Genomic DNA, 17,134 nt, shown 5'->3' on the forward strand with positions numbered 1-17,134 from the left:
TTTATGCATCATCATGAAATCTCCAGAACCATAAAGCCTACAAACTTGAAACTTGGCACGTATGTTCCTCTTGGCTTTCAGGTACTTGTTAAGAAATGATTTTCTCATATGTCAAAATGATCATAAGATCATTAGTTATTTCTTATATTATTATTAACACGCTCTGATGCTAAGGAGTTAGATGTTCTACTCCCCCTTCCCACTGGAAAAGAATTCTGTTCCAACTGCCAGTGGACATGGCTGGTGCGTGACTCATCCGGCCTCGGGCTAGGAGTTTAGATATTTTACTCTATGCTAAGCAGTTCAGTTTTGTAGCGAAATACAAGTTCAGCTACAAGTTGAAGAATACATTTTAAAAGTATTTCTTTCACTTTGAATTTCTAACTTTCCAAGTTTCTTTTCAGAGTTCCAGCTTTAAAAAATACCCACAATTGAGTTGTTTTACAAATACATTGTTTCCTTCATTTGGTTGAAATAACAACTTATGGTACCAGTAATTAGTAACAAATTCACAATACAGTAATGAGAAGGAATCCGTGTGGTCTGCGCACAGGACAAGCTAGTAACTAGTAATAATCCTAGAAGAAATGCTAGGTTTAGCCATACAATAAGGATCATATACATGTTTTAGGGATTAAAGATGCAATATGCAAGTGTTAAGTCTCCATAATCTAAATGTGTGGGAAATTAATCTAGGTTTTTCATGTTGTCACCACCTAAGCCAGGGGTTTCAAATTCAAGGCCTTTGAGCTGAATGTAGCCTGGTTAGATCTGGCCCGTATAGCCAACAACAAAGGCCTGGCCTGCGGTGCTTCTGCCAGTGAAACTGGGGCTTGTGAGGGCCGTGTGCAGCTTTCCTGAGCTCCATTTTATCTGGTAGAGGGTTGCAGGAGGCCACCACAATTAAAAACAGAGCTTTTCACAGGCTTGGGCTGCCATAGGCACCCCCAACATGAGTGACCTTGAGCTGGCTGTGCCCCACCCCAGCCAAAGCCCCCTGCTCCCCCGAAGTCAAACACAACCCTGATGTGGTCCTCAATGAAATCGAGTTTGACATCCCTGACCTAAGCCATCAAACCAATTGCTTATCCACAGATGCTGAGGTTAAAATGGTAGTTCAGATATGCAAAGTTACTGATAGACTAGCTGCACTCAAAATCTTTTAAAACTCATTAAATCCAAGAAGGAGTTGATCTACTTTGCCTCAGAACCCGTCAGGTTCAATAGTCACCACCATTAGGTTTGAATTTACATCACTGCTTAAACTCCTAGATAAGTGAAGGCTAGACTTTTTGTCGTCTGCGGCTGAAAACGTGTGTGTGCGTGAGGTCCCCTTCGTATGTGTGCACGGACCCCATCTACCCTGCACATGTGCATATCACCCCCCATGCCATGTTTTGGGTCTAGTAGGCCTCCCAGCAGCCTCCTAGGACCAAAAAGGGCTGTGTGTGTGTGTGGCGCACCCCTCCCCATGCACCATTTTGGACTAGTAGGTCTACCTGCAGCTTACAGTATGTATGTATGTGTTCATCTATCTATCTATCTATCTATCTATCTATCTATCTATCTATCTATCTATCATCTATCTATCTATCTATCTATCTGTTTATTTAATTTTATTTATTTATTTAATTTTATTTATGTATTTAATTTTTATTTAACTTTTTAAAAAATTAAAATTTATTTAATTTTATTTATTTACTTAATTTATTTAATTCGACTTCTGTGCCGCCCAATCCCAGAGCATTCAGGGTGGCTATCTGTTCTACATAATGGTTACTATAGACCAGTGATGGCGAACCTATGGCATGGGTGCCACAGGTGGCACACGGAGCCATATTTGCTGGCACACGAGCCTTTGCCCTAGCTGAGCTCCAACATGCATGTGTGTGCCAGCCAGCTGATTTTTGGCTTGTACAGAGGCTCTGGAAGGGCATTTTTTGCTTCCAGAGAGCATCTGGGCAGGTGGGGGAGGGCATTTTTACCCTCCCCTGGCTCCAGGGAAGCCTCTGGAGGGTGAAACATGAGCCTATTGGGCCAGCCAGAAGTTGGGAAACAGGCCACTTCCACCCTCCAAAGGGACTCCAGGGGGCGGGGGAAGCTGTTTCCACCCTCCCCAGGCATTGAATTATGGGTGTGGGCACTCGCGCATGCACGATAGAGCATGCACACATTCTTTTGGCACCCGAAGAAAAAAAGGTTCACCCCCACTGCTATAGATCTTACATTGTATGTTGTAGATGGGTCCTCTTTTTTCTTCTTGGGTCTTGCTTTACTTAAGATATTTTGGATGGCTATGCTGGTTGGTATGGAAATGGTGATAGCAATAGCATTTAATAGCATTTAACCTTATATACCGCTTCATAGTACTTTTACAGCCCTCTCTAAGCAGCTTACAGAATCAGCATATTGCCCCAACAGACTGGATCCTCATTTTACCTATCTCAGATACCATGTACTTGTAATAGTCTATTGGTTTTTTTCTGATATGTGTTTTGATCCCTTCTGATAAAGTTGTTTGAATATCTACTTTGTTGGAAGATGTTGCATAGGCAGACTGCTTCCTTTTTCTACTGTAGCATGGTTGCTGGAGTGAGTTTGTGCTTGTCTGAATACTGTTTTGTTTTATTTATTTATTTATTTATTTATTCATTCATTCATTCATTCATTCATTCATTCATTCATACACATATAGTATTGCATTGTAGTATGTTTAACATAATATAAATATAAAGTAGAGATAGAAAAGATAAAAAAGACATTAGGACAGGGACGGTAGGCACAAAGGTACACTTATGCACGGCCCTTACAGACCTCTTAGAAAAGGGGAGAGGTCTATTGTAGATAATGTAAGGTTGAAGATTTTGGGATTGGGGGAAGAAACAACAGAGTCCGGTAGTGAATTCCAGGCGTTGACCACTCTATTGCTGAAATTGTATTTTCTGTAGTCTAGTTTAGAGCGATTTACATATAGTTTGTATCTATTGCATGCTCTTGTGTTGTTGTTGTTAAAGGTGAAGTAGTTGCTAACAGGGAGTACATTATGATGTGTGATTTAATTAACAGTTAAATCAGTTCGGAGGCGGCGCAGCTGTAAATTTTCTAAACATAGTAATTGAAGTCTGGAGGAATAAGGTAATTTGTTGCGTGAGGAGGAGTGGAGGACTCTTCTTGTATTTCTGGACTCCTTCAATTGTATTAATGTCTGTTATGCAGTGAGGATTCCATACAGGTGAGCTGTTTTCAAGAATTGTCTGACAAATGGTTTGTATGCTCTGGTTAGTAGATTGGTGCTTTTAGAGAAGAAGCTGCGTAGAATTAAGTTTGTGACTCTTAGTGCTTTTTTGGCAATGCTGTTGCAGTGGGCTCTGGAACTTAGGTCATTGGAAATGAGTACTCCAAGATCTTTGACTGAGTGAGGGTCTTCTGCGAGTTCAGTTTGTCCAAGTGTGTATTTAGTACATGTATTCGGATTCTTTTTACCAATGTGTAGGACAGAGCATTTGTTGGATGAGATTTGCAGTTGCCAGTTGTTAGACCATTCAGCTACATGGTCAAAGTCCTTTTGAAGGGTAGCAGTATTATCAGAAGCATTAAATAGTTTAACATCATCAGCAAAGAGAACACAGTTGCTTGTAATATTGTCACAGAGATCGTTTATGTAGAGTATAAAGAGAGTGGGTCCTAGGACACTGCCTTGGGGAACACCACTTTCTCTAGCTCTGATGATGCTACGTAGTTGGGTCATGAAACATCAGCAGCTAAGATTGCACTGAACGTGGTTAGTATTAAAGGGAAAGAACATTCAAGGGCTGTACAGGTGAAACTGGAAATAAAATGGACTGAAATCAGATAAAATGCAAGAAGGCAATACAATCCATTTCTGCATTGTGCTGCAAAAATTAGATAGCTGCATTTGTGAAGTCATCTGGAGTTCAGCTGAAATCAGTGGATATGTCATGTTTTAAAATGTGGGCTAAGCATTTGGTGAACAGATAAACAAGAAGCAGATTCAACATAATGTCTGATTCAAAAGCAGAAGAAAATAACACCAAGCAGAGAAGGATTATAGTGCCATCAGAACTGAGTAGGGATAATCATACTGCTGTCTAACCATTCCTGTAATGTCCCCTCCCTCCACATTTCTTCTTCTTGAAGCACTTTCCCTTGTCTTATCAGCAGTAAATGCAATGATTCCCCTTTCCCATTTTGTAACACAAAACGTTTTCTATTGAAATAAAGCCACAAATCCTGGTAAAGACAAATCCCTCCCTGAAATAGTTGCATTGCCATTTAGGATTTTTCTCCCACTTCTCATTCTACCTATAGTATTTCTTAATCTTCCATTGAAATAATATTGATTCTGCTTAGCTTTTTAGATCATCCAATGCCCTTCGTGCTGGCACGAGAGAAACTGGCTTTAAATGAATAAATAAAGACCCAAACTGTTGTTTCAAGGTAAAGGGATAGCACTTTTAAGAGGTAGCGACTGACTGCTAGCCCGCAACAATGCCTGGGAAGCAGGAGTACATAAAACACGGTGAGCTATAATGAGTGAGAACAGATCCTGATTTACCCCTGAAACTCCTTCTGAATTTTGATTGAGCTTCTGCAACATGCAGGTTGGCTGGTTGGTCCTGGTAAGTTGGTCCTAGATAGATAGATGGATGGATGGATGGATGGATGGATGGATGGATGGATGGACGGACAGACAGACAGACAGATAGATGGTAGAGATAGATAGATAGACAGACAGACAGATAGATGGTAGAGATAGATAGATAGATAGATAGATAGATAGATAGATAGATAGATAGATAGATGGATAGAGGGGTGGGTGGATGGATGGATAGATGGTAGATAGATAGATGGTAGATAGATAGGTAGGAAGGTATGTAGGTAGATAGATAGTTAGGTAGGTAGGTAGGTAGGTAGGTAGGTAGGTAGATAGAAATGATTGGACACACAAGGAATTTGTCTTTGGTGCATATACTTTCAGTGTACACAAAAGAAGAGATACATTTGTCGAGAGTCATGAGGTACAACACATTGATTGTCATAGGGTTCAAATAAGCAATCAGGAAATAATATTAATATAAATTGTAAGGATAAGAGCAACAAGTTACAGTCATTTATGGGAAGAGATGGGTGATAGGAACGATGACTCGATGAGGAAAAACTTGCAGTAATAGTAATGCAGCCTTAGTGAATAGCTTGACAGTGCTGTGGGGATTATTTGTTTAGCAGGGTGATGGGATTCGGGGGGGGGGGGCGTTCTTGTGTCTAGTTGTCTCGGTGTGCAGTGCTCTGTAGCGATGTTTTGAGGGTAGGAGTTGAAACGATTCATGTCCAGGAGGCGAGGGGGTCTTCTTCAGCTTTAGATCAGAAGCCAAACGTCTTCAAAGAAAACCCGGTAAGTCCAGTTGCCTCTTGAAAAAGCACCTTTGGGGCGATGATGATGGTGGTGGTGGCGGCGGCGGTAATAACCACTTTAAGAATAATAACGAAGGTCTCCAGTTTCTATCCAGAGCGGTAGCTCGCCTGCCGAAATCACGGCCGCCGCATTCTTCCCATAGTAGTCCTTTAAAATTAATAGCACATGCAGAGGAAAAACTAAACCCCCTTTGACGTCACTCTTCCAACGAGGAAACATAAACAGAGGAGGCTTCGCTGCCGCTGATTGGCCGGCCGCGCTGTGCCTGTGGCAGTTGACAGCACCTCCCAACCAGGCACGGCTCGGCCTTCGCCCGCTCAGCCAGCCCGAGACTGCGCCAAGCGCCGCGGAGCTCTTCTCCGGCTCTCGCCCGGCCGGGAAGTCTGGCTCGGCTGTTCCGCGTGCGTCCCGCTCCGGCACTTTTTTTTCCCCTGCCGCCCCCTCCTCCTCCTCCCTCCTGCCCTTCTCCGAGCCAATGCGCACCTTCCGCCGTCCCTTGGCGCGTCTCCCCGAATGCTCTGCCTGAGCCTGGATGCGAGCTTCGGGGAGCGTGCACAGCCGAGGCTTTCATGAGCAAGCTGCGCCGCTTCCAGTTTCCGCGGCATTCAGAGGTCACCGAACTGCCACTATGGTTAAATGTCTTGTTTAATGGTTGAGGTACGTACTCCTGGCGAGCCGAAGAGGCGGCACGGTTCAAGACGCTTTCAGGGTGATGCAAAGGGGGGACGAGACGGAGGTGGTGTTGGGGAGAGACTGCAGTTGCGCAAAGTTAATTGAACGAACTTAAACAACGGTATTTTGAAAGAAACAGTTTGGTGAGCTGTGCTGTGAAACAGGCTCCCTTCCTTCCTTCGTTCCTTCCCTCCCTTCTTCCTTCCTCCCTCCCCTTCTCCCTCCCTCCCTCCTCCTCTTTCCTTCCTCCCCTTCTTCCTTTCTTCTCCCTCCCCCTTCCTCCTTCCCCTTCCTCCCTCCCTCTCTTTCTCCCGTTCTCCCTCCTTCCCAATCTCCTTTCTTCCTTTCTCCCTTCATTTCCTCCCTCCCCTTCTCTCTCCCTCCCTCCTCCTTCCCTTCTCTCTCCCTCCCTCCTCCTTCCTTCCCTTTTCCCTCCCTCCCTCCTTCTTTCTTCCCTCCCTTCCTCCCTCCTTTTCTCCCCTTCTCCCTCCCTCCCTTCTTTCTTTCCACTCTTCCTTCCTCTCTCCCTTCTCTTCTCCCTCCCTCCCCTCCTCCCTCTCTCCTTCTCCTTTCTTCCTTCCCTTCTCCTCCCCTCCTGCCCCCTTTTCTCCCCTTCTCCCTCCCTCTTCCTTCCCTCCTCCCTCCCTGTCAGTATCCGCGCCAATAACCAGAGGCGAGGAATCCTGGAAACTTGTACGAATTGCCTGAGGAAAATCATAGAAAGGTGCTCCCCCTTCTCCTGCCCCTCCCCCCGACCCGCGCCCTTCACGGGCCAGTTTCCTTCAGTAATGTTTGAAGCGCAGAGTCCCTCAAGAGGGGCTGGGCGCGAGGAGTCGCTTCTTAATTCGGAAGAACCGCGGAATAGGGTGTTGCGTCTCAAGCACCGGGGGTCTTGCGGGTTTGGTTTTCAAGGGGGAGGGGGGAAGTTACGAACGCCCGGGCGTTCTTCACCCTTCGCCGAAAAGGCGGCCGGCGCCCCTTGTTAATATTTCCCCTCAGCGTCCATAGCTTGGGAGAGCCGGCTGGCGTGGGTGGGGGTGTGTGTGTGTGACAAGCGCGGGAAGAGAGGCCGAAGAAGAAAGTGAGGCAGCGCCGCTCAGGACCGGCCGTCCTCAAAAGGGCAGCCTGCAGCCTTCTCACTTGGGACGACTGTTGCAGCAAATGAAACGACCTGCGTGTGCCGCAGGAACCCGAGCTGGGGTGGAAAACAGAGCCCACATTGTTTTCGGGCGTTTGGAAAGAGCGACTCTCGCACGGAGAGACGCGTGTTTTTGTTTTTGTTTTAATCTCGTCCTCCCGTCCCGTCCCGTCCCCCCCGCGCGCCTGGTAGCCGGCGACGGACTTGTGGTGCGCGCGCGCGTTTTAATTAAAAGATTGCAGGTAGAACGTCTGCAAGAATTGAATAACGCGTGCGCGCTGGGGGGAGGGGGGAGGGAGAATGCATTATTTTTTATTTTTTGGGAGGCATCTTGTTTTCAGACTCAAGTTGCTTCTGTAAACGGGGGGAGGGAGGGAAGGAGCAGAAGCATTTGCCGAGGTTCACCCTACGAATGCACTTCGAAGGCTTGTTTGTAGGGGGGGGGGGCAGTTACCCGTGCTTGACTTCATAAGGACTAGCTTAGAAATGGGCCAAATATTAGCTCCAAAATGCAGGCTTATTGGCTATGTGCCGTGAATGGACAATTGCATATTCTGCAGTACCTGGTGGTGGGGGGGACAAGGACTTTTATGCACATGCATAACTGCAGCTCCTCCATTTCCTTTGCCGGTGGCTGCAGAAACAAAAGAAAGCTGCTTGTTAATGCTTTGCTTAATGATACCATTTCACATGTTGTGCTGGACAATCGCCCTCTTTCTGAAAGACCAGTCCGCAAACCATTGTGATTAGTGGAAATGTTGGCTAAAACTTATTGCCTCCTATGTCCCAATATACTGTACCTTATACCTATGGGACCACTTGCTGCCACATGAATCCCAGCGACTGGTCAGGTCCCATAGAATCGGCCTTCTCCAGGTCCTATCAATTAGATAATGTCATTTGCCTAGGGGAAGAGCCTTCTCTGTAGGGGCCCCGGCTCGCACTGCCCCCACCCTCCTTGCCTTCTGCAAGAGTCTTAAGACTTGGGGCTATTAGATCCTTGCTCCCTGGCCAATGAATGAGTTGAGAGAAAGTGGATTGAATGAAACGACCGTTTTCTATAGTTTTGGTTTTTTTTAAAAAAAATAAGTAATTAATTGGGTTAAGAATAGAATAGAATAGAATTCTTTATTAGCCAAGTGTGATTGGACACACAAGGAATTTGTCTTGGTGCATATGCTCTTAGTGTACATAAAAGAAAAGATACATTTGTCAAGAATCATGAAGTACAACACTTAATATTTGTTTTGTATTGTTTTATTGTATGTTGTGAGCCGCCCCAAGTCCTCAGAGAGGGGCGGCATAAAAGTCCAATTAATTAATAAAATAAAATAAAATAATAAATATTCCACCCCCTCTTTTTTTTTCTTTTTGCCACATTGGAAAACTATTTTCGACCCTGAATGTATTGTATTAGCCAGGTACAGAATTTTTTTATAAATGTTGGGGGTTTTCAGGCATAGTGCATATATGTGACTATTACATATAAAAAACACATGTTCATCTTGAATAATTGCTTTGCAAAGGTCTGAAAAAATATAGGAAAACCAATGGAAGAGGGAAAGAAGAATTCCAACTTTCTGAACTAGTATCCAAAGTCGCAGCTTGCGAGAGTGTTCTCTCCCTGCAGGATAAATATCCCTTATACAGGAGTGGGTTCCACGTACCTTCGCCACTGGTTCGCATCGCAACGTTTCGCGCCTGTGCACTTGCTCCACTCGGGCACAGGCGAGCCTGTCCCCTCATGCAATTCTGCTTCCGCGCATGCTCAGTAGCTAGAATCAACCCTAAACACAGCTGAGGAGCTGATCAACTGTGCTTGGGGCAAAGGAATAAAAGTAAGTATAAATCCGGGGGCTGATGGAAGGACCCTTTTTTAAGCAGCAGTTGAGGGGATAACTTCCAAACAGTAAAAAAAAGTCAGGAAAAAAATTCCAAAACAAGAGATCATCCATGACCTGGATGAGTGAGAATACCCACAGACACTTTCCTGTGACCTCAAAAGTTAATTTGTATTTGGAAATACATTAGCCTATAATCAGGTGCAGGCAAAGTGGGCTCTTCTATGACATGTGGACTTCAACTCCCAGAATTCCTAGCATGATTGGCTCAAGAATTCTGGGAGTTGAAGTCCACAAGTCATAGAAGAACCAACTTTGCCTACCCCAGTGATGGCAAACCTTTTAGAAACCGAGTGTCCAAACTGTGCGTGCGCAGTGCGCAAATTGAAAGGTGTGCGTGTGTGCATGTGTGGACATGTGTGCATACACATGCATGCACAGACATGCATGTAGACATGTACACGGGCATGCACGTATGCACACCCAGTGCAGCAGGGACCTGAAGATTCAAAGTGTTGGTTATGACCTATAAAGCCCTTCATGGCATCGGACCAGAATACCTCCGGGACCGCCTTCTGCCGCACGAATCCCAGCGACCAGTTAGGTCCCACAGAGTTGGCCTTCTCTGGGCCCCGTCAACTAAACAATGTCGTCTGGCAGGTCCCAGGGGAAGAGCCTTCTCTGTGGCGGCTCCAACCCTCTGGAACCAACTCCCCCCGGAGATTAGGATTGCCCCCACCCTCCTTGCCTTTCGTAAACTCCTTAAAACCCACCTCTGCCATTAGGCATGGGGGAACTGAGACATCTCCCCCAGGCCTATATAGTTTATATATGGTATGTTGTGTGTATGTTTTTTAAATTATGGGTTTTTAGATTTTTAAATATTAGATTTGTATTGTACATTGCTTTTTTACTATTGCTGGGAGCCGCCCCAAGTCTACGGAGAGGGGTGGCATACAAATTTAATTAATTAATTAATTAATTAATTAATTAATTAGTATAATAATAATAATAATAATAATAATAATAATAATAATAAAGACTAGCTGCCTGGTAGGAGGAGGGGCATCCCAGCATCGACAATGTGGCAAGAAGTGAGATTTTTTTTTCGTGAGCTTCTATTTTGTCATTTGCCCGGAAACAGAAGTTCATGAAAGAAACACCATGGAGATCTGACCTGGGGCGATGGCACATGTGCCAGCAGAGAAGGCTCTCTGTGCCATAGATGTGTCATCAGGGGTTTAGACCTTTATATTAGATTGAGTCATTCTCCATGGTAGGTGGACTTAGCCTCCAAGGATGGGTTGACCTTGTCCATTAGCCAATTAGGACTGAGTCTGAAAATGCATAAATAGTGCCTTCCATCTTAGAATCCCCCCCTCTTTCGACTCAGTCCTAGTCTGAGATGTGTGCTTTTGCTTCCAGCAATTCCATCAAGACTTCTCCATCTGTCATCTCTCAATTGTTTGTGAGTGCTCGCCCCCTACGAGTTCCCCAACTACAATGACTATTGTTGAGTTGAAGGCAGTCCTGGGCATCAGTCCAGCTGTCGCTCGTCCTCTGGCTCATTTTCAGAAGCTCCCATCAGTTTTCTGTGAGGAAGTGGATAGAGTCTAGCTCTACAAATGTATATTGTAAATTGTCCACCTGTCTGGGAAGAGTTTGATCTGGTGACACCTGATGAAGTGGACAAGGCCATTGGAGCTGTGAGTTCCGCCACCTGTTTACTGGATCCGTGTCCCTCCTGGTTGGTTTCGGCCAGCAGGGAGGTGACACGGAGCTGGGCCCAGGAGATTACCAACGCTTCCTTGGGGAGGGGAGTTTTTCCATCACTCTATAAAGAAGCGCTTGTGCGCCCCCTCCTCAAGAAGCCCTCCCTGGACCCAGCTGTGCTTAATAACTACCGTCCAGTCTCCAACCTTCCCTTTATGGGGAAGGTTGTTGAGAAGGTGGTGGCACTCCAACTCCAGCGGTCCTTGGAAGAAGCCGATTATCTAGGTCCCCAGCAGTCGGGTTTCAGGCCCGGTTACAACACGGAAACTGCTTTGGTCGCGTTGATGGATGATCTCTGGCGGGCCCGGGACAGGGGTTTATCCTCTGTCCTGGTGCTCCTTGACCTCTCAGCGGCTTTCGATACCATCGACCATGGTATCCTTCTGCACCGGCTGGAGGGGTTGGGAGTGGGAGGCACTGTTCTTCAGTGGTTGTCCTCCTACCTCTCTGGCCGGTCGAAGTCGGTGTTAGTGGGGGGACAGAGGTCGGCTCCTAGGTCTCTCCCTTGTGGGGTGCCTCAGGGGTCGGTGCTCTCCCCCCTGCTATTTAACATCTACATGAAACCGCTGGGCGAGATCATCCAAGGACATGGGGTGAGGTATCATCAATATGCGGATGATACCCAGCTTTACATCTCCACCCCATGCCCAGTCAACGAAGCGGTGGAAGTGATGTGCCGGTGCCTGGAGGCTGTTGGGGCCTGGATGGGTGTCAACAGACTCAAGCTCAACCCGGATAAGACGGAGTGGCTGTGGGTTTTGCCTCCCAAGGACAACTCCATCTGTCCATCCATTACCCTGGGGGGGGAATTATTGACTCCCTCAGAGAGGGTCCGCAACTTGGGCGTCCTCCTCGATCCACAGCTCACATTAGAACAACATCTCTCAGCTGTGGCGAGGGGGGCGTTTGCCCAGGTTCGCCTGGTGCACCAGTTGCGGCCCTATCTGGACCGGGACTCATTGCTCACAGTCACTCATGCCCTCATCACCTCGAGGTTCGACTACTGTAATGCTCTCTACATGGGGCTACCTTTGAAAAGTGTTCGGAAACTTCAGATCGTGCAAAATGCAGCTGCGAGAGCAGTCATGGGCTTACCTAGGTATGCCCATGTTTCTCCATCACTCCGCAGTCTGCATTGGCTGCCGATCAGTTTCCGGTCACAATTCAAAGTGTTGGTTATGACCTTTAAAGCCCTTCATGGCACTGGATCAGAATATCTCCGAGACCGCCTCCTGCCGCACGAATCCCAGCGACCAATTAGGTCCCACAGAGTGGGCCTTCTCCGGGTCCCGTCAACTAAGCAATGTCGGTTGGCGGGCCCCAGGGGAAGAGCCTTCTCTGTGGCGGCACCGGCCCTCTGGAACCAACTCCCCCCGGAGATTAGAACTGCCCCTACTCTTCCTGCCTTCCGTAAACTTCTTAAAACCCACCTTTGCCGTCAGGCATGGGGGAATTGAAACATCTCCCCCTGGGCACGTTTAATTTATATATGGTATGCTTGTTTGTGTGTCTGTTAGTATATGGGGTTTTTTAAATCTTTAAAATTTTAAATTGTTTGATTACTTATGATTTGTTTCTACATGTTGTGAGCCGCCCCGAGTCTTCGGAGAGGGGCGGCATACAAATCCAAGTAATAAAATAAATAAATAAATAAAAATAAAATATTTGTTTCTGCACTTGCTTTTTGATTAAGTAGTTGCAACCCCATCACAATCACCTCCTCTAGCTACTTGTGGGGAGGGGGTGTAACAAATTGGAATAAATGGCTTGATCTTTCCTTCTTTTTGTTGGCTGGAATCATATGTGCTCTTTTGGCAGGAAAATGCTTTTTCCAGCTTCACTGTTAGGAAAAGGGAACATATAGGTAAGATTGCTCAAATATTTGTAAAAATTAGCTAATTTTTACCTTTTTAAAAATTAAACCGAATAGAGCAGAACAATTCGAAAGTGTCACAGAAACATAGAGGATTGACAGCAGAAAAAAGACCTCATGGTCCATCTAGTCTGCACTTATACTATTTCCTGTATTTTATCTTAGGATGGATATACAGTATGTTTATCCCAGGCACGTTTAAATTCAGTTACAGTGGATTTACCAACCACGTCTGCTGGAAGTTTGTTCTAAGCATCTACTACTCTTTCAGTAAAATAATATTTTCTCACATTGCTTCTGATCTTTCCCCCAACTAACCTCATTTTGTGCCCCCTTGTTCTTGTGTCACCTTCCTATTCCCTCCTGAACCTTATTTAGCCCTTTAACATATTTAAATGTTTTGATCATGTTCCCCCTTTCCCTTCTGTCCTCCAGACTATACTGATTAAGTTCATTAAGTCTTTTCTGATAATTTTTATGCTTAGGAACTTCCATCATTCTTTTTGTGTCTTTGGACCTGTTCAATTTTGTCAATATCTTTTTGTAGGTGAGGTCTCCAGAACCGAACACAGTATTCCAAATGTGATCTCACCAGTGCTCTATATAGTGGGATCACAATCTCCCTCTTCCTGCTTGTTATACCTCTAGCTTATGCAGCCAAGCATTCTACTTGCTTTCCCTACCGCCTGACCGCACTGTTCACCCATTTTGAGACTGTCAGAAATCACTACCCCTAAATCCTTCTCTTCTGAAGTTTTTGCTAACACAGAACTGCCAATACAATACTCAGATTGAGGATTCCTTTTCCCCAAGTGCATTATTTTACATTTGGAAACATTAAACTGCAGTTCCCATTCCTCTACTCATCTCTGTTGCTAGTAAAAAGAAAACCCTGTTAGCCTCCTCTAGAAATACAGCTTTCCTTGTGTTCAGCAAAACCTTGCAGTTTATGCCTGGAGAGATTAAAGCAGGGTTTTCCAACCTTGGCAACTTTAAGACTTGTGGATTTCAACTCCCAGAATTCTCCAGCCAACAAAGCTTGCTGGAGAATTCTGGGAATTGAAATCCACAAGTCTTAAAGTTGCCAAGGTTGGAGATCCCTGGATTAAAGGGCCATTGTGTTTGTGTATTCTTCTCCCAGGAGGAATCCTTGTGTTGAACAATTCCCAGCAACCCTTGTCAGAGTGGCCATTGGGAAAGGACACTGAAAGTTGTTATTCAGAAGACCACAGATTTCCAACCCTACTGTAAATGATGAGCCAACAGAGACTCGTCCTGTTTACTAAAACTGCAAAGGACTGTTGGGCTGAAACCAGAAGTACAAGTTATGAGTTGACAGTGCACAGAAGTTTAAAAGGATCCGTTTAAAACTAGAAAGCAGGCAGAGAACTTCAGATTTTATTACTAGTTTTAATGCATTTTGATTTAGCATTACGGCAATGACAATATTATTAGCAAATAGGGTTTGAAGACATTAACCTGATAAACAGAAGGATTTTGTATTAGATTAAGACACCTCCCCCCCCCCAATATCTTATGGTAGAAAGTTTACCAATGCAAATTTTGAGTGAGTGGATGTGAAAAGTCACGAAAGGCATAAACAAGAGTAATCTTATATGCAAAGGACATTGTGCCGAAGCACTTTGAAATGAAAATTGTTCAGAGTGGCATGCAAGAGAAAAAACAAGGTCAGTGCTATATAAGAAATAATAAAAGTGTCATTTGCAACTATCATTAATGTATTCCGGAAATTAAATTTTGCCAAACTGTTAATTCATAAAAGTCCTAATCTTTTTTAATTACTGAACTTTTAGAATGTATTTTGAAAGGAAGGTTTTTGTAAAAGCATATCAAAATAGGCTTTTGGGAGCTGAACCTTGTCTATTACTTTTTAATTCAGAATAGAGCTGGAAGGGACCTTGGAGGTCTTCTAGTCCAATCCCCTGCTCAAGCAGGAGACCCTACACCAGTGATAGCAAACCTTTTTTGGTTCACGTGTCAAAAGGGGCTAGCATATGTGCATGTGCCCACACTCCTTCTCTCCCCACCATGCATGCATGCACACACACACCTGTCCTGCCCCTGCGCATGCACAACAATCCCCCCTCCCATCCCTGGCCTTACCGAAGCCTGGGACGATGAAAAAATGGACAACCGGGCAAACCGGAAGTTCAGAAAATGCACTTCCGTTTTGCCCATTGTGCTGTTTTTCTTCACTCTGGAGGGTTCAGGAAGCTTCCTGAAGCCCCGGAGTGCAAAAAACAGCACAACCGGCAAACGGAGGTTCAGAAAATGCACTTCCAGTTTGCCCTTTCAGGAAGCTTCCTGAAGCCCCGGAGTGCAAAAAACAGCACAACCGGCAAACGGAGGTTCAGAAAATGCACTTCCAGTTTGCCCATTGTGCTGGGTTTTTTTCACTCTGGAGGGTTCAGGAAGCTTCCTGAAGCCCCGGAGTGCAAAAAACAGCACAACCGGCAAATGGAGGTTCAGAAAATGCACTTCCAGTTTGCCCATTGTGCTGGGTTTTTTTCACTCTGGAGGGTTCAGGAAGCTTCCTGAAGCCCCGGAGTGCAAAAAACAGCACAACCGGCAAACGGAAATTCAGAAAATGTACTTCCAGTTTGCCCATTGTGCTGTTTTTTTGCACTCTGGAGGGTGCAACATCTCAATTAGCAAATCTCAATTTTCTTCTGGAATCATTTCTGTGTTACTACGAAGCACATAGTGAGGTCACAGGGCATCTATCGATTGCATTATCACAATTTTTACTCTCGTTAAGCAGGGAATTATTTGCAGTCATTTGTTAAGGACATTGTAGCAATAGTTATTATTTCCGTTTTACAAGTGAAAATTAGTACAGGGCAGTGATGACGAACCTTTTTCCCCTTGGATGCTGAAAGTGTGTGTGCACACTGTTGTGCGTGCATAAATCCCCACACCCATAGTACAATGCCCCTCTCACCCATCCCACTCCCTGCACATTGGACCCCCATGCATTCATGCACGACCCACCCTGTACTGGTCTCACATCCCGAAACAGTGTTGGGAGGAGGGAAAAGCCCCCCAACCCCAAACAAAGCCTTGCATGCCCAAACAGCGCTGGGGTGGAATCTCCAGAGATCTGGGAAGGCATCGAGGAGAAAGCGTGCATGTGTTAGACCTGAAAACCAGCTGGCCGGTGGTAGGCACGCACACATACATGGTGGAGCTGGGCTGGTTAATGGCTCATGTGCCTGCAGAGAAGTCTCCGTGTGCCACCTGTGACATGCGTGCCATAGGTTCACTATCATGGGTATAAGGAAACAGGAGTTTGCCAGTCTAATTCAATGTGCCTTCATCGTAGCGAGATAATGTATATCTTTTGTATAGTTACAATGCATCAATTTTTGTTGGTCAGCCAAAAGTCATGAATCCTGTAAGTCATTTCTCTCCAGATGTCCAAGAACCTCAACACCTAGCATGTCTTTGTTGACTTGGGTGACGACCAATTTGGTGATGACTTTGGATGGTCAACGAACTGCTGTAAGACAAGGACTACATTTATCATCGAAGCATCTGCTACTAGAATCAATGAGATTTTAAAATGTTTAGATTCTAGGAATCTGAAATGGTTCTTGGATGTTCTGTCTTTATTATATTGATGGTCTTTGACTGTAATAAATTTGCCAGTCTAATCCAATGTACAGTCAGTGTATCATTCCACTGCACCCTCTATATAGAATGCATTAGAAATATTTCAGAATGTTCCACAGTCCTATTTATATTTCCTTAATGATATCAAGCGAGCCTCAAGTTAGCTTGCATAGAACTATAGCCACCAGGTGCTAAATGTCTGTTTTGCTGGTTATTTAGAAGATTTATGAACCAATTCTCTTCCCAATGAGCACTACTCTAATATTGAGAAGTTTGGTGATTTAATGCATACTCATGGAAGTTGACACAATTGTAGAATTCTTATAGAGGCTCCTATCTTTAGAACATTCTTACAGAGGTTTGAAGAGAGTCGTTTAGGAAAATTTGACATGAACACCTTCAGTGTTCTGCTAAGCAAGCCATGGTTTCCAGAAGGCTAGTTTCCTCTGTGTGAGAGAGAGGGGGGGAGAAACAAGGCAGATCCAGGTCTGCCCCTTTTGTATGTGCCTCAATGTTGCATGTAGGTGCAAAAGAGTGAGGCTTTGATTGCCATGCTGCAGCCAACAATAATTGTGACTTTTGGGATGATTTTACATTATGCTTTTGTGGAATCATTTTGACAGGATGGTCATTCTTGGGAAAATCCGCTAATCCGCTCTTGTCCTAAATCTTCTCCATATCAGAGCTACTGTATATCTCTGGCTGTAGATTGGTGAAACTGAGAAGCTTTAGAAATGACTTGATCGAAGTATATAAAATCATGCATGGGA

General features: G+C 45.0%; 1 protein-coding gene across 1 annotated transcript in view; it reads left to right on the plus strand.

The window, feature by feature from the left end:
- Positions 1–5,977: 5,977 nt before the first annotated feature.
- The window catches only part of PDE7B (phosphodiesterase 7B), a 178,810-nt gene continuing 167,653 nt past the window's right edge, over positions 5,978–17,134 (plus strand). Inside the window, exon 1 of the mRNA XM_070733596.1 lies at positions 5,978–6,091. Within this exon, the coding sequence (XP_070589697.1) occupies positions 6,071–6,091 (21 nt within the window). The 5' untranslated portion in view covers positions 5,978–6,070. The remainder of the gene's footprint in view (positions 6,092–17,134) is intronic.

This window comes from Erythrolamprus reginae, chromosome 1, assembly GCF_031021105.1.
Source record: "Erythrolamprus reginae isolate rEryReg1 chromosome 1, rEryReg1.hap1, whole genome shotgun sequence".
Classification (NCBI taxonomy): domain Eukaryota; kingdom Metazoa; phylum Chordata; class Lepidosauria; order Squamata; family Dipsadidae; genus Erythrolamprus; species Erythrolamprus reginae.